This window comes from Anas platyrhynchos, chromosome 2, assembly GCF_047663525.1.
Source record: "Anas platyrhynchos isolate ZD024472 breed Pekin duck chromosome 2, IASCAAS_PekinDuck_T2T, whole genome shotgun sequence".
NCBI lineage: Eukaryota > Metazoa > Chordata > Aves > Anseriformes > Anatidae > Anas > Anas platyrhynchos.
Window position 1 is genome coordinate 34,870,171 of NC_092588.1, and position 18,556 is coordinate 34,888,726.

The 18,556-nt window shown below is 40.0% G+C and overlaps 1 protein-coding gene across 11 annotated transcripts in view; it reads right to left on the minus strand.

The window, feature by feature from the left end:
* Window positions 1-18,556, minus strand: part of SULF1 (sulfatase 1) — a 130,418-nt gene that overhangs the window by 54,382 nt on the left and 57,480 nt on the right. For 10 of the 11 annotated variants that reach the window (XR_011807475.1, XM_072034530.1, XM_013099339.5 and 7 more), the window contains 3 exons: window positions 16,064-16,225; window positions 15,508-15,742; window positions 9,626-9,865 (listed from right to left, as the gene is read on the minus strand). Coding sequence is in view for 10 of the 11 variants with exons in the window: in XM_072034530.1 (XP_071890631.1) it covers window positions 9,626-9,865; window positions 15,508-15,679 (412 nt within the window). In the remaining variant the exon portion in view is untranslated. Of the gene's footprint in view, window positions 1-9,625; window positions 9,866-15,507; window positions 15,743-16,063; window positions 16,226-16,601; window positions 16,754-18,556 lie in introns of those variants that run through there. The other variant, XM_021272337.4, reaches the window with a different exon arrangement.

Consider the following 18,556-nt stretch of genomic DNA (forward strand, 5'->3'; position numbering starts at 1 on the left):
ATTACCATTGACTAATACTGAGACCTGAACACTGTTATTTGCAATTGTGCCAAACTTCAATCAGTAGTGATGATAGTTTCCGTGCTATCTGACTCAGGCTGGATTTTGCTTTGTGGAAAATTTTAGCAAAACAGTTCAGCAATTTCCAAGAAAAAGGCTAGGGAAAAATAAATGGGTTTGCCCATTTAAAAAATCTTTGGCAAGCTGTTCTCTAAGAAGCTCTAGTGTCTCTAGGTTTTGATTTATTGCCTTTGTAAATAACAGAGGTGGCTATGAAAATCTGTACTAAAATAGCCAAGCTTTGAAAAACTGTAGCATACAGATGATCAGGAAAGACTTACTACAGCTTCTCAGTTTAATGTCACCACTGGTTGATCCTTTATGGACCTCAGAAAGTCCTCACAGTTTCAGTTTTGACCCTAAACCAAAGAACAGTCAGCTTCTTTCTCTCTTGCTCTTTTTACATTCAGGCATTACCTGAGAGAAAGACACAAGCATAAAATGCAGAGATGAAAAGTCCTGGAACACAGGGATGGGAAAAGATAAATTGAATTTAGAAAAGGAAAGGGAGGCTGGGAGCTGGTAGGGGGCAATTCATCCTGGAATTTCCTTGCTTTAGGTTACTTAATTTTGCAACTTTAATAATGTTTTGTTAGCTTCCCCTTGGTCCCCTGAACCCCAGATTTCGGGCATGTTATGAGACTTCAGATTGACAGACTGAACCATTCACCTTTGTGTTGGCAATGATTTAGCATTTTATCATTAAAATAATCTGAGAAATGTCAAGTTTTAAGCAGCTCCTTGAGAGACAGTTTGCAGAAATAGATGTTTCACCCTGTTGTAGAATAAAGCAGTTCCCATGTCAAATACACAGTAAAGCCCTGAATACTTGTAGAAGCAGCAGTAGCTGTGATAATGGATCACATTTGCCAAATTACTTTAACCAAGGGTGGTTTGCTGGTCAAAAGCTCAGGAGGATGTGAGTAATTATACAAGTGAAGGGAAAAGCGAAGCTTTTACACAAACACAAGAGTTCAATCATTTCACCATAGGGTTTTCTGAGTACCACTGAGTACAGGATAGGGCCAGTGAGTCAGAGCTGGAGCTCCGTGCCAGCAGTTAGTGTCTGGATCTTCAAGCTCTGAATGAAGACAAGTGCTGGAATAAAAGGAAAGCACAGTAGTGTCCATGGGGCCATATAATCAGCAAGTAATCACTACTCGTGTCCTGCATGTTTTTTTGTTAACTGGAAGATTGTAAACAATTAAAGTGGTGTGGAGTATGTCGCAGGACTACCCAGGAGCTGACACTGTGATGTGCAAATGCTCTTGCTGGATCCTCAAATGTTTGGCTTATAAAGTCGACCTGCATCCTTAGCTGTAGCCTGGCACTTGCTGATTTGCCTAATTCTGAGTGCTGACTGGTAATGCTTAGCTTTGGAAGCCACTTGCACTCAGCAGTTTCAAGGTTTTGGAAGCCGTTTTTGCTTGTAATTAATAAAATTGAGATTATGACTCAATGGGTAAAAGCCTCATTAAAAAGTAATGCCATTTCAAGGGACATCTTTTCATTATTGTGTTTAACAGCCCCCACAGGGATAACAGGAAAGATAAATGCCAATTTTTGCACCTTAATGACAGTTTATATCAGTATTCTGGCAGTTTTGCTAACTGTTCCCGGGACACATTGTTATTTTTTAATCACATGTAGGGTAACTCTGTGTATCAAAATAATTACATTCTATGTCAGTATGTTCAATTAAGTCTATGCAAACAACAACACATGGCAGGGTGAACAGTTATACAGACATCTATGTGTCTCAGGAGTGGCTGCAGAATATGCATGTCTGGTAGCTAATACGAAAAGATTCCCTAATACAGGTTTTTGTTTTCCCTTTAGCAATTAGCTAATGAGTCCTGAACTGGACTGAGAGAGCCAGGGGGTTGCAATTGACAGCAAGTAGAATTTGACCCAGGGGATCTCTAGAGTTTAAAGCCAGGATTTTTTACAGCTTAATGTGATGCAAATTCTCGCAATTCCCACCACTTAATTTCCCAGCACTTAATACAAGATTTATGAATAATGTTTACTGCATTACACAACAGAATTAGGCCCCTTACCCCTGTCAGCATTAGTGGATTAGCACACAGGTGAACTGGGCTGTGTCTGCTGGAGACACATCTCTCCACTTCCATGGATCAAAGGACATACATTGTGTTCAACACCCTTGATATTTGCTGAAATTTGTGGGAATGTTTCTGATTTAAAAGCAAACCAAAGCTTTAAGAAGGCATGCTGCTGTAAGGTTTAGTCATGCTGACCCAGACAAGAGCTTTAAGCAGACAGCCCACTTCCTTTAGCAAAGTCAGGAAACCACTCACAAGAGTTGCAAAGCACTGTTTACATGCCATTTCAGAGCTGACGCACGGTGACTCTGTGCTCTGGGGACAGAGCCCAACAAAATTGCAACTTCCAGTCTGCTCCACTAAAATCCTTCTTGCTTTCTTCCCGTTATGCAAACAATAGGTTTAAAGCTGGAAAGTTTGATTTTTCCCTTCTGCTGAAAGATTACAGAGCATTAGGGTATCACATCACCAACTGCAGCAAGTCAGACCAGTATTCCAGCCCTCCCTAAGGAATGAAATAAGTGCAGACTCAAAAATGCCATGAGGAAACTGAGGCACCAAGAGGCTAACTCTCAGCTAGACCTAAGTCATGCAGGAAGCCTGTGGCATTGCAAAGAATATTATTCTGATTTCTTAGTTCCCTGTCATGTAACTTAACCACAGCAGAAAGACCCAGGTTTTCTACTCTTTCTCCAGATTCGTGGGTCTTTCCCAGTCGCTGTCAGGTTTACCATTGTAACCAGAAAGAGCATTAAAGCTTTTATAACTCAGCAGTTGCAAAAAGCATTAGCCTATAACTTGATATACCACTTGTTAGCCTGGGTGATGGCTTTAACAAAGCTTGCATTATGAGCCAAGCTGGTAGCACATTCCAGTACTGATGTTGTCTGACACTTCTCATTATAAGACCCTACTTTCAGTTGCTTATAACCTTCTCATACTTGGACTGAAATTTTCCACACTGGATGTCTGCCTCAGGCTGAATTTTTTGAAACTTCTTAGCCCGAACAGTAGCCACCTTTGAGAACCACAGCGATGGAAAAGGAATTAATGTAACATCTGAAAAAAATTATGCAAGCTTTCATTTGATAGCACTTCCATGCTCTGCAAGGAGAGCATGAACTCTGTCAAAGACATGATAGATTTTCTGTCAAGGAGGCATCTTTTATCATCTTAGTGATAATCTGTCCAAATTTTGCTCGGGTTTGAAAAAAAACACTGCAGTTTGCATCTTCTGGAGATCTGGGCACCTTGGGGCATTCTTTGTCCACCTGTGAGGGGTGTCAGTAGGCGGGAGAAAGTTGATTGAAAAGCAGAGGGCAGGAGGTGAGCAGATAAGGACAAGCATTTTGGGGAAGAGCCCCAGGGGATCCAGTAAAGGAACTGAGAGAGGGAAAAAGAGAGAGAGGAAAAGCAGCGGAGGCTCAGGGGCCCAGGACGGGGAATGTTGACCAAGACACTGGACAATGAATGAAGAAAGGGGAAAGAAGGGGGCTGACAAGGCAAGGAGGGAGGGTGAGGGGGGTGGGGAGAAACTGATTTTCTGAGTGGGCTGGGAAAGGAGATTGCTAATGGCAAGTGGTGGGAACAGGACATGTCTGTCAAGAAGTGACTAGACGCCAGGCGGGGAAGGAGGGTGGGAATGACTTGCTGACAGACAGGCTGGGGGACAAGGCTCAGAGCATGGACCCAGAAGAGGCTTTGCAGGGCCAGAAGACTGGGATGAGAAATCTGAGGAGTGGAGACTGCTTCTCCAAGTTGGATAGGATAAGGGGAGGCAGAAGTGCAAAGGAATGAACTCTTTTGGACATTGGGAGGACACAACAATGCCTGAAAAGGACTCCTGAGTCTCACTGCTATCTTCCTTCCAGCAGACATCTGAACCCCCCCACCCCATATACATGTATGTGATAAAACTCCACTCGGCTTAGTTACTGAGTAATAAAAGTCTTGCAGAAGGGATCTGAGACCTCTGTCCTAGTTGATGTGGATACTAGCATTATACCTCTTGATAGAGGTCTATCCTCTTTTTAAATGAAGGAAATTCCATCCTTCCCCCCAAGTGATATGTTCTTATGCAGTTAAATCCTGTCATTTGGCCACATGAACAAGAGATATGAATTAGTTGCACACACAAACGTTCTACCCAGATTTTCTGAAATGAAGCACTTGAATGTGTAACCTTGCTAAAAATTATTTAGTGTATGGTTTTCTGCACAGTATTTGGCAGCACAGAATTCTGTTTCAAGTGTGAGTGGGCAAACATGCTGTGGTTTTTGATGAGGTCCTGGACAGAAACCAAAAAAGGTTTCACTTCAAATGATAACAGAGAATAAGAAAATCCTGCTCATTATTCTATTTGGCCTTTTCTTTCATCCATATTTCACTTTTTTGTGAACTATTTGTATATATTCATCATGTTTCACTTTTACGTAAACATTTCCTAGCTTGACTGAAAGTGCAATTCTGTTCCGAAAAGTGAGATGTACAAGCATATTTTTAGTTATTTAAATTATTTACAAGTTAAATTATGTTTGATGCTCCTCACCCTCTTTTATGCCAGTTAAGAAAGAACCTAAAACTTGGGATTTTCTATTTTCACTTTAGAATATTCTGAAAACCACAACTCACTCCCTGCATACTCATTCCCACCCTAATATCATATCCTGAAATCCTCTCTGTTTTGCAGTGGTGCATGAGGCAGGATACAAATTAGGTCACTGAAATGATGCAGATTAAACATAGCGTGTGCTGGCAGTGAATTGTACTGTAAGGCTGTGAACAGGAAACACACAAGCTTTGCCTCCAGAGGAAATTTATTGTCTACCCACACCTTCAGAAGGCATAGTTTTTGCACAAGTTATGAAAGATTAACTTGTCCAAATGTGTCAAAATAGAATGGTGTACAGTTTAAATACTCCTTCCCCAAACTGCTTAGCCTTCAGTGTCTTGTCACCTCAGTAGTTTATTAGCTCTTTGGTCATAACACTAAGAAAGGTACCCGTAATTGACAGTCAACTGACATACATAAAAAGCTGATCAACAGCATTCACTGTTGAAAATATTAACTAGATGTCAAGCAAATGACCATTTATGTTCATCATGACACAGAAGTCTGTGGCTAATGTCAAAATATATCAGATAGCAGCATCCTGATGTCCAGCCACTTCCTAAGTTTTGAGTTTTGCAAACATAAATGTTTAAAAATCAGCATTCATGCTGCTCAGCTTTTGGCATTGCTGTCCTTTAAAAGGCTGCGAATACTATCAGGACACTTGCATGCATGAACCCTAAATCTTATTCTGATTGCTTGATCCATCTCAGCAAGGAGTGAAATATTGGGAAATATGTCTTCATAAAGACAATTAAAGAAATATGTAAGCAAATAATGGCCTAATTTGGTGATCTTTGTTCTTTCAGGTGTGATTGCGTAAGGGGAGAGCCTGGTCCTGAATTTGGCTTGTTGCTGTGAGGCTGTCAGTGGTCACTGAGCCAGAGCAGACTCCTGCTCTCTCCTGAACAGCTATGCTGCCTGTGAAGGGCTAATAGGAGAGAGGATTAGAAGGTAATCATTTTATAAGGTAACACTAAGCAGAGAGGGCTCTGAATGCATACCTATGTTAAATCAGTGGGAGAATTTATACTTAAATTTCTCTTCAGATATGCAAAGGGGTGAAACTTCAGCTAGTAAAACTGTAAACTTCTCCAGCATACAAAGTATGACGCACTTTATACCGATAAAATGATGGTTACATTGATGTCTCATGGATATCGGCTGTGCTGCTGTCATGGCTCTCTCTTCTAAAATGCTAAGATGATGCTTGGTTATTGCTACATTGAAATGTGGCACAATCCTGCTTGCCTACTGGAGGATGCCAAGGTTCAGGTAGTGCGCACCTGGAGTTTTCCTCTGTATTTGTGTAAGTGTGTGTCAGCGTGATCTGACAATACTGAACACGTCTGAGAGGCAAGGCTATGTGCTGTAGGGCTAGGAAAAAAAGAATAAAAGGTAAAGGAAAAGACTTCAACAGTACTGTGGGAAGTATTGAAAGGACAGCAAATAGCCAGCATTGGAAAGGGCTAAGCAAAACTTCCAACTCCTGCAACTAATAATTTTGTGAATAAAATTTCTAAATCTAAATAGCTGGTTTCCTGACTTTAAAACAACAAGATGAAAGAAAACTTCTGAAGCTGTTCTGACAATTTCCATGAAATTTGAAAGCAATTGCAGAGTGACCATCTTTCTTCCCCAGTATAGCTGGAGCCTATGTAATAAAAACTAATCTCATCTCTGAAGCTCTGCAGAGTTGTTTTGTTTTCTCTTTCTATGTATATTGTGTATCTCCCCCTGCTATTTCCTACTGTTTGTTGGCATTCTAGAAATTCTGGTTTAATATTACCAATTTTGTGGATTTTCAAACTCAGGAAGCTGTGCAACTGACTCATTTCTGCATTAGCATACAGCTTGTGAGTAAGAGAAACCATAAACATTGCAACACCATTAATTGTTTTAGGATTTTTTTTTTTTTTTAATGATAATTAGAAGCAAAAGCAATTTTGTTTTGGCAGTGTTGTTTCTGAATATTGTCTGCCCTGTTCCCACACAGCACAGTTCCTGGCTATGATTTAGCACTGACATTTCAAAAAAGGGATGTTCCCATGAAACAACATCTCCATTAGGTCACTTAAGAGTAGAACAGGAGTAAAACAGAAAAAGGAAATAAAAAAACATTCTGTTTTTTGTCAGGTTTTCCCAGTGGGCTCTAATTATGACTGCAGTTTATTACAGCACATTTCAGACCTCTTTAAATGGACTGCTGTGCTTGCTTGGAGTCCTCATGGCTTTATCAGGACTCTCCTCATAAGCAGCCTGCCCACACGTGATCAATTGCAGTATCCAGGGTTTAGTTAAGGCTGAGGCAGGTTTAGACAGAGGATGGTTTATAGATGTTGGAAACTATCTGGAGTGAACAAAAGTAAGGACATTATATAAACATTCTGCCACCCCCTTATTTCCACTGGCTTATATAATAATTTGACCCTGTAAAAAAGTGAGAGCTAAATCCTCATCAGTTCAAACAGAGAACCAGATCTGAAGTACAGCACATTGTCTCAACTATCAAGGTTTTCACTAGTTCCTTATCAGGATGGCCACCAAACCATAAGTGGCCTCGAGTCACTCACTTTCTCTTTCTCTGCCTCAGTTTCCTTTTGAGGAGGGTACTGATTTCCTCTCAAAACACAGAGAGGTAAATGTACAGGGCAAATACCTGTGGAGTCTGCAGGTTCAGCACAGAGTCACGATGAGCCCATGCGTCATGTAGCTGCTCTCTCTCCCCAGCTACCTCTTTTCCACTCTCAATTATTTTTCACTCCTAGGTGTTCTTGAGTCATTACAATTTTACTAAACCTTCTAGCTGTGAAATGTAGATTATTAATTAGTTAGTGGACTTTTGATGACTCTTTAATGAGGCAACACTGTCCTTGAAAAATGTATTACAAGTTCTACTGTTAATTAAGCTTCTGCATCAAAAAATAATTGTGGGGTAATTGGAAGGGGGACTCATCTTACAAGGAGTAAAGGCATAAGTTCTTTAGGGCCTTATTACTATAGGGTCAAGAAATGCACTTTGGTTAGAAACAGTTTCGTACAAGTATTTTTGTTTTATTTTATTTTATTTTATTTTATTTTATTTTATTTTATTTTATTTTATTTTATTTTATTTTATTTTATTTTATTTCTTCCTTTTTTTTTTTTTTTTTTCCCTGTCCTGCCCTTCATTAACACTCAACTACCCTGATAGTTTTAGGACTTGAGTTCCCTCTGTCTGCTTTTGGAAATGGATTTTTTCCTTTTCTTTTTAATCTTTTGTTCCTTTCCACTCAATAGGGCCAGGTTTGCATTTAGTAGACATCTCCATGTGCCTTCATAATACATGGCAGAACAGACATACCCAAAGCAGGGTGTTTACCCCCAGAAGGGCAAAGAAGGTGGGTGACACCAAAGTCTGCCACAGCAGTTCAGTCTACACAGGAGGCATTCAGTTCTTTAAGTTACATTACAAGTCAGTAAGATACTCATTTTTTTTTAAGAACAGGAAAGGCAGATCCCACATGAAATGGCCATCGACCAAGCAGAAAGGGTTTCTGAGGCGTATATTTTAGGATGAATTCAGCACATTTTCTAACAGTGATAATCAGTTTGCTCTCTCCTCTCTTTTTCCCCTCAAAAGCCTTGGTGCTGACCCTTACTCAGGCTTAGTAGTGCTGTATTTTGTGGCAACTTTACTGAAATCAGCTTAACAGAGACTAAAGAACTGTTCAGTACATGTGTCAGGCCCAGAGAAGATAAGTATTTGTTTTTGCTTTTTAAACATGATGCAGAAGCTCTTCAGAATTACAGATAGAGAGAGACAGAGTGGAAGAAAGAGTGAGTTTGTTTGGTGAAGAAAAGATGGCAAACAGGCAGATAAATGTAAGGCGCCGAGTGTAGCAGCATTTAGAGAACTAGGACAAGCAGACAGCATGGAGACATTTGCCTGCTATGTTTTGAAAGCAATCTGTTCTTGTGCCTAAACCACTGATACAGACAAATTTCTCTGCTGCCAATTACATTGTAAGGAACGCAGTTGGCATCATGATCCGTGCCTCCTTGGTCCTGTAAAGGAGAGTCTTTGTAGTCGGATGACGCTTCTGGACAAATTGCACCCTGTTGACCTCACACAACTCCTGTACCTCGAGAAGGGGAAGTCAGGCTGGAGCCTAACGTGTCTACAGATTGAATCTTAGGGGATAGGTGATGCATAAATGAATCGGGTTTTACATCAAGCTGAAGCATGGATGAGGGGAATAAGAAGAGCTCTTTGTAGACAGGAAAGGGATCTCCTGACTACGGAAAACCACCAGGAATTTACAAGAAAACTATCAAATCTTATTGGTGCACAGCAGAACAATCCTTCTTAAAAGCATGTTCCTATTCATTTTCAGAAAATGCAAATGAAGTATCACCTCGTGGCAAAGTTTAAATTATAGCATTCACCTTGTTTCACTCCCATGACAGGCACTTTGCTTCTGTGAGGTCTTTGGCACCAGTCCCTAGTCTGGCCCTGACATCTTCTCCCAGAACTGTTAGCAGCGGTCCACAAGCAGACCCTAACACTGACCATAGTCATGTCTGGAACTGCCAGTTCAGACCCACAATGCCACGAAAATGCACCTCTTTCTCACGAGGTGTAACTGCCCAACAGCTTATTTCCCACCTGGGACATCCAAGCATGAAAATATGCTGCTCCATTACAAGCGAGTTACTTTGCGTGGCTGTTAGCTGTAGATCTGGACCAGCTGGCAGTAATACCCTCCCTCCACATAACACTAAACCCCTGCTCTGTAAACCCAGTTCGGAACAATAGTCACCTCATTTCAGGCAGTGAGTCAAGACCCCCCACTCCACGTCCACCATCTACACTTAAACAGAGAGCTACTGTTGATTTGTCTCTTACCTGTTCTGTACCCAGTGTTATTGAGATACACGGCAAAGGTGCGGGGCTCATGAGTAGCCTGCCAGGAGGGAGAAGAGCAGTTCTCATTGTTGGTGTAGATGTTGTGGTTGTGCACATACTTCCCAGTCAGCATGGAGGAACGTGATGGGCAGCACATTGGGGTGGTTACAAATGCATTGATAAAAGAGGCCCCTCCGTTCTCCATAATCCGCCTGGTTTTGTTCATCACTTGTAAGGAACCTGCAAAAAAAGGTACTGATTATCATTCTGCTGCAAGAAACAGAACATATTGGATGTTATTTTGCCATTAAAAGTAAAGTATTAGTGGTTAGGTTGCTTTCAGACATCAATCTGGACCACTTCATAGCTTAGGTAATTTTAGGAGAAAAGATAAAATCTGTCTTATATCACCAAACATATTTTTCAGGATTCCAGAAAGATTGAGTTCTTTTTTTCTCAGGCTTCAAAACAAAGCTAAAGTGCAGACTAATATAGAAATACAGTGTTAAAGCTTTAGAGCTGTATCAAATTTATAGGTCAACAGTACTTCAAACACTGCTGTAGGAAAACAGTATGTTACACAGACTGCATCATTAGTCAATGTGCCAGAAAGGTATGTAAAATTCTGAGATTACTAATGAATCTGTTACAATTCCTTCTTTTTTATCAGATAATCAGAGAGAGAGAGAACGGGGTAGGTGGGAAGGGAGGAAGGGAAGGAAGGAGTAGGTGGCTGGGAAGGGAGAGAAAGAATTCAGTAACAATTTTCCCAAAGGGAAGTTTCTCTGGACTCAGGATCAGCATGTCTGGCTCCAAAACTAAAGCACTGTGATCAAAATCACATTTTGGCAATGAATTTTTATGTAAAAAGTACTAGCAACATTCAGCACCTTTCTCAATAAACTCTTGCATTCTCAGCATACTCCTGCACTGATCCATTTTAAAGAACGAAGGTTGTTGTTTGTGTCATTTAAGACTCCTTTGTGAAAAACAAGGTGAGACAGACAGGACGTGCAGATTTCTGACTGCAGAAAGACTGAGCAGCTCCTGATAAGGTCTGTCAGTACTTGCTGATAGCTGTCAAACTTTGCTGTTTTGGTTATCCAACAGAGCAGAGAGTGAACAGTGACTATGAACCATGGATATGTCAATATGTGTCTAGGAAATGTCTGCAATTTCTAATACTTGCTCAGTTTTTACTGTAAAAAGGTGCTTCTGGAATTCTTTTTTTTTTTTTTCCCTTTGGTTTTACAATTTATTTTTTAAAATTGACAACAGTCAGCTTAAATTTAAAATTAAAATAATTGATTCCAATGATAAAATAAGAGTATTTCTTGGTGGTTCTGTTTGGATCACTTGGAAAAGTTTTAAAATTATGAAATAAATGTCTGTAAGGCCACAAAACTTCCAAGGACGTTCAGCTTTAGGTGTAAGCAGTAAAATCTTACAAATAATATTATTAGAGAAAGTTAAGCATGCTCTGGTTTTGCTTTTGGGCTAAGGAGTCTGTACTCAATGTGAAATCTTTTTCATCAGAACTGTTTGGTAAAACAAAAGGAAGAGACAGTTAATTCTTTAGCAATTCCTGGTGCAGCACTCATATGTGTCTTTAAGGATATATTTAGTACCCTGAGCAGAAGTCATCATCATTTTGGATTCTTCTTCTTTCACAGTCCATCTTTCCTAAATGCAGAGAATCTACATTTGTGCTTTCCTGAACTCAGTACAGACAAAAAACATGCTTAGAGACACAGAGAAGTAGGAGAGTAACTGAGAGCTCCCTGAGCACTAGAGGTCTTTCTTTTGTATGAGTGGGAGTGTTTCAAGGAGTTGTTGAGTAAAAGTCAAATAAGAGATGATCCTTACTCTACATTGTCTTTATTTTGGACCCTAGGCTGGCTTTTCCTTTTTTTTTTTTCTTTTTTTTTTTTTTTCTTTTTTCTCCCATAGCTCTCCCATTTTTTAAATGCTGCAGTTTATTACTGAAAGTTCAGCTGCAAAGTGCTTGTAGGTCCTCTTAGATGGGAAGCACACTGTCACAGTACACTAATGCACAGTAACAGCATCAGAGCCAACGTGCACTTTCATGCCTCTATGCATTATAAATGAATGGCTGTTACAGCCCTTCCTCATTCCTCTGCTTGGTCAGCCCTCTGCTCTTGCAAACCTGCTGTTTATGAGTAAGTTTTTCTTCCAGGTATGTACTTACTGACACTGATAATAGATTTAGCCCCTCTGGAAATTCTGGAATGGACACTTCAAAGCAGGTGAGACTTCCTCATTTGTGAAACAAAACATAAGTAGGAGATAAAACTTGCTGATATAAGTTATAATCCTTTGCTGTCTGTAGCTCTCCTCACAGCTTGTGCTCTTTACCATCTGGCCCACAGTCTTCAGGGCACATGTATTCAGGCGCTGTCTGACAGCAGGACACCAGCGCTCTACATGACCAAGTGGGGAGCACCTTAGGGGAACCAGATAACTGAGGACAGCCACTTTGGACAAAGAAATTAGCAAGTTTTGTCAGAAAGACATTCAGCATCACCTCTCAGTTTGTTCTCCTCATGCATTGAGAAGTACATGCAGTAACCAAGGTTTCATAAAGAGTCTTAAAGTTGCTGTAGATTCTCAGCCAGGTGTATCACAGGTGGACAGTTCTACAATGGGACAGCCCAAACCATCTTGTCTTAATTTGTTTATGCAAGGCCTCAGTAAGGTGACAGACTCTTGTGGATCTCAGAATATATCACAATTTTTTCAGCTTGCATTTTCCAGTGCTTTGAAATTTCTAGTCAAGATGGAAAGCAAACCAGGTAAATTATGCCTGATATGATGTATCCAGATGATGTTGTGATCCCTTCACCAACTGATGAAGAAGTAATTGTCTTATTTTACTTAGGGATTTTTTCATCCCCTTTTTAAACCTTTTACCATTTGTCCAACATCTCAAAGGGCTCTGGGTTTAAAATACTGGAACTACCAGTCTTCATTATTTTTGACTCCTTTTTGACATTGCACAAATATCCCAGTGAGGATATAGAGGGGTCATGCTTGAGGGTCAGCTTGAGGGACTGATGTGTGCAAGTACCTGGGACAAAGAAGTGACAGAGAACATAGAGGGCAAGGGAAGTGATTTAAAAGTGAGCAAAAAGTTGAAAATAACAGTCCTCATGCCTGAAAGGAGAAGAGACATGGCCTTAGTGGAAGCTGCAGCTACCACCCTGAAGAGCAGTAATACACTGTCTCCAGAGGTACTGTTCCCATGCAGTTCTGGGAGCTGGTGTTTTGTCCTTAGCAAGATGTGTTTATCAAGGTGTCAGGCAGTTATTTCTCTATCCTTGGGATCTTGGTGAAGGCTAAAAAGTGTGCAAAGGCACAATTTCACTGATTACTTCCCAGCTTCTGGGCCTAAGTTTTTGCTGATTTTCATCAAGAGCCGTGGGCCAGGCTGTTTCATACTGCCTAAGTTACCATCCACCAGCTGATCAGTAATATCCTTCCTCCGTGCCGTGTTCCTCTCAGCATTTATAATAAGAACTGACTGGGATTGTGGAGCAGTTTGGGGCTTTTATCTGATAAGTTGTATGAGACAGCAGCTCTGCTGAACTTCTTTGTATTCAGAATGCAGAACTCAGGGGGATGGTGCAGATCAATACGAAGAGCTGCTCTGAGCACTAACTAAATTCTAGTTCTCTGCTTCTTGCAAATTTTACTTTGGGTAACTCCCCTGTATATCATTTACACTCAGGCAGCTGAATATTTTGGTTCAATTCTTATACATACTCTGGAGACAAATCTTTTCTGATCGAAATCTATAGTGTACCTTATATGCTTTTATGTTCAAGCATTCATTTAGAACAGCTTTTCGAAATGTTCATGCTGGGAATACAATAGCAAATAATCCACATTGAGAGACTTTCAGTCTTGTGATTTTTGGATAACTCTGCTAAGCTTTATTCTGTTTGCAGCATAAAGTGTTACTTCCCACTGACCTCTGGGAAACAGGATTTTTTTTTTTTTTTCACAGGAATCACGAAAGGGCAAGGGGATACTTCACACATGGAAAACAGTATGGCTTTGCTTTTCAAATAAGCAGAATGATTTATTAGTAGAAGTGCGAATAATGCAATACAGTAAGTCTTGGGGCTGAATCCTGTTTCCTGTGAAATGATCTATGGAAAGGGGAAACCTGTGTCTTCATTCAATGCACTGGGAATGCATACATGTCCAGGCTATTGCTCAACTGCTTGCTAATAGGAGCCAGAGCCCTCTGTGAACATCCAGTGCAGCTTTCAAAGAGAGGAGCTCCACAAAATGAACAAAGTGGCTTGCCACATCCTTCCTGCTCTCTCACCACTAGCAAACCCTCTCTCAAGATTGAAGACAGCTAGTCGGTAACATTGTTCAGAGACGTGTGTCTGCTGACCTACCTTCCCCAGCGCCTTGGAGAAAGCAGGCTCTTTCTGACCACAAAAAGGAAGATGTGACTTGACCCTTTTAACGAATTCAGAACAACTCTATCAAGAAGAAATGCATTCCTATTGTAATAGCTGTATTTTAGGCCAAAAATAGAGCCAGGAACAGACATTCATTATGCAGCGTGGCTAAACAGAGCAGACGTTTGAAAGAGTGAGAAATGAAATAGATAAGATGTACTCAGATCTCGGGGCCTGCTCTGGGACAAAACTGCTGCATGAAAGGATTAACCCTCAGTCACGAAATACAGTGTATTAATTATATTCTCACAACTCTGAAAGACTGCATAAACTATTATTGCATAATGACAAATACAAAAATGCTAATAACTCAAGAATGTCAGGGTTGCTTTTATTTCTTTCTGCTTATAACTTTCTGGCTGAATGTATTTGATATTAGCGTAAATGAACTATTTCAATACAAGTTTTCTGAATGAAACATTTTGATTTTTTTTTCGGTGTCGTATGGCGTTTTGTTTAAAAAAAACCCTTACTTTTATTAAAAACATGTCTTTCATTAAAAAACACTAAGAATGCAAGATTTCATTTCAAATTTATTTGCCATTTTTCCACCTTTTTGATCTTACCTCCTGCCCCCAAAACTAAAATATGTGCTTGGGGGTAACCTAAAATGATCCTCTTTCTCTCATTTTTTCACTTCAGGCAGTGAAACAAAAATCAGTTATATGCGTAACCATCATTAATATCTTTCTAACTTACTTAATGGAAAACATTCAAAGGCCTCCTGCAACATCATCCAAGTGTTTTAACTTTTTCCGCCCTGAGAAATATATGTGAAAATCACTTCTGTCTGGTGTATCCAGGTTGTGCTCACATATTCAGTATACTTGTGAAAGCAAAGCTATTTTACTGTTACATATATAGCATAGTTTTAAGACAGATGAATTTTAAACACTGTAATAACTCATATAGAAATTAGCTCTATATTGTGAAATAAGACTGTTTTCTTGTGTGCATAAACAAGTCAGATGGCATTCACACATGTGACAAGTATGTTAAGAACTTAAATCCTCACCTATGCGCTGAGGGAAAGGCTAATCTCATAAGGCTTGCATTTTAAATGCTATGTAAAGTAACAAACTGAAAAAGAAGTTTTGATGCAAGTTTTTTACCTGTGTGTCCTTGCATGCATTATTAAATCTTTTTATGGTGGTGATTAAAGACTTTTATGATTGATTTTGATATGCATGCATTTCCTAAAGTCTGCAATTAAATCTGATAAATGCTATTAAATAATATTTGTTAACTTATTTTCCAAACTTGTTCCACATTCTCATACTGTTTCTGGACCACTGCCTTCTCTGAGTTTAAAGTACTTCTTGCCTGGCAGAAATTACTGAAAGATGCATGAGGAAATGAAGTAGCAAATAACATTTTTTTTCTTACCTAGCTCCACATCTTGGTCATCTGTGAGTACAAGGATGATATTTGGTCTGATATTTTTTCTCTCCTGCTGCACACGTCCTCTGAACCTTGGGGACTTGACAGTGGAACAGTGACTTGTCAGCAGTTCAGTACTGAGCACTGCCAAGAGGAGTGCAAACAAGGAGGACTTCATAGTAGTTCCAGTATTTCAATGAAAAGAGCGATCCAGAAGTGCCTGAACTCTAGTTTTCAAGATCTGTAGGGAGGAAAAGAAATTCTGTTTAAGCAATAAATAAACTTTCAGTCACACAGGAAAAGGATGATACTTAGGGAAGTCAGACCTGACACATACCATTTGACATGACACAAGCCATATTGTTGAATAAGAGCTTTATTCTATCATTTTCTAAGAATAAACTTGCTCCTTCTGCAACTACGCTTTTTCAAATAATTTTTGCTTGAAGTCATGCCATTGCCTGCATTTTGTATAGGCTTGACTCCTGGTATACTCCTCACATTGCTCCTTCTCCTACACCCCACGCTTCTTTTTATGCAGCATGTTCCTTACAGTCAGTACCTGGGCGCAGTAAAAAATTGCTGGGATGCAGACGTGTTCAGAACATCTGTAGGAGGAGCCCCATAAGAAGGAGAAAGCTGAAGGCTTGTCAGTCAAAGACCTCAGTGCTGTGACTGTGCTTCAAAGTCTCCAAAACTGTTCATTACAGCTTGTTTCTCTGTCCTGAAAAAGAAGAGTAGAAAAAATTTGCATTCCCCCCAGCTCATCTACTTAATTTAATGCTATACCTATGCAGCAGTTAGGTGGCACTTTGGCTGCTAGAGATAAAGGACATATATATCATGTCATCAAATGCAGGTACTTTTCCAATATTTATAAGCAGCCTGAGATTCTGCAAATAAGAGTTAATTCCAGTGTACGGCACCTGGCAAGCGATAAAGCTATTTTAGCTTAACTCACCTGCATGAGCAAGTAAACCCCTACAAAGCAGAGAGGAGAGCATGGCTGTCATTTGCAATCTGCATTGGATCACTACATGAAAAGTCATCTTCCCACTGACAAGAAAGCTCATATTAAGTGACAGCCCAGATGATCTTACCCAGCATTGTGAAAGAGCGTAACTGTCCCTCAATCAATCAATGATGGACCCGAGTGCCTCATCCATAATGCACGGTACCCCTGGCACAGCCTTGTCCTCAATACTCGGTTTCCAGACTCAGCTCAGTGCGTTATCAGAACCCCCTCTCTGTGCCTGTCAGTCAAACAGCCTTGCTTTTGTAAGACCTGATGCAAGCACAGAGGCTTGCCTTCGCTGCAGCAGATTTAAACCTGTGACTGAAAATGACTGATTGGCCTGGGGAGGAATGGGCAGCCACTTACACTTGAACATTTTTTGCATTACTGAGTGAAGCACTGTAAAACCGTCCTGTTACACAAGGGAAGGGAGGGAATACCTGGGGGCAAAAAGGAAAGGGGTGGAAAAGAAACCACAGAGTCATGCCTGCTCCCTCCGGGGTACTGACCGGCCACATACATTATTTTGGGACTATGGATAAAACATGGTGACTTCAGTCCCTAAAGAAATAAAACAAAGCACAAAACCACCCAACCCCAAGAACATTCAAGAAGTCTGCTTATGGGGAAAGCTGCATAGGAATTGGTTTGGACATTATATAATTAGGCTGGAGCATGATTCATAAGATTTGTGCTCCCATACCTGAGATTTCAAATTTAGATATGTGACCTTAACTACAAACATACAAATAAGCACAAAAATGGTGTAATGAAAGCACAACATACACACACAAAGTCCCTGTCACTCACCTAAAAATATGTTACATGGAAGGTGCTCTAAATATCAGGGGAAGAAGCCATAGGAGAGGGAGGGGAAGGGACTTTTGCTGGACTGCTAGAAAAAGGATCGTGTTCTTGTTTTCATATACACCTTTTATTTTAAGCTTCACAAGCTAAACAGTTTCATGCTCCTCACTCTGGCAGGCTGTAATTACACCAGAAGAGTGTGAATGTCTTTAAAAGGAAAATCCAAGTGTCTGCTGCAGAGAAATCCTGTCTTTCATTGTCCCTGCCCCACCAAACATTGCAGTCTCTGACTAGCATTACAGCACTGCAAAGCCAATACAGGGGCTGGGCGTTTAAAGTTAAATGCCATTTAGGTGATTACACAACACTCAGATAAGCAGACTGGAAGTCTGTAATTAGTCCGGACTGACTTTTAAAAATAATTCAATTTCCATGTATTTGTTTTAAGCCACATAGAAGCTGACAAAAACACCAAAGAATAGCATTACTGAAGAAGTAAGCATTCTTCTGACAGACACCAGACACCACATGCTCTTGGTGCAAAGGAGAAATACAATTTCTCTAAATGTCTGATCTTTAAATAGCAAAACTTTGACTCACCTCACAAAGAACGAAAGGATACGTGAAGTGAGACTCAATGTTTAGTTTCTTACATCAGTTCTACTGTACAGCAAACTTTTTCAGACAATGTTGACCCAGAAAGTGCAGTCATCCTGACTGCACTGAGCAAACATTGGCACCAACATGTTTGAATAATCCCCCACAGTATGAAACTGAAAGTTCCTGACAATTACACCTCAGTGCTAATAAAATTTATACTAATCCAGACTAACATTAGTAAGTGTTCTTCATTCTAACCTCTTTGGGCTGTGCTAGTTTTTAAAAAAGTCCTTTTTGCTTTAGATTATTTCAGCAAGTTATAGCCACCTTAGACAATTCTTTTCTGGGTAAAAGAAATGAAGGGTTTCTTTTCCAGCTATCTATTTTCTTCCCCTTGATGGATAAAGTAAAATACCAAGAAATGTAGAAAACTAATTAACAAAGTCTCATTGAATGGTTCCTGCATAAGAACACAGTAATGCCACTTTTCATTGCACATAACAATTTCATATTTTCATATGACAAATCTTTATTCTGAAGTGATCTTTGAGAACTTGTCCTCTTACAGCCTGTTTCCCAGTTCTTGAAGGAAATAAAGTAAAGAAAACTGTCAAAATGCAGCCTTGATAATGG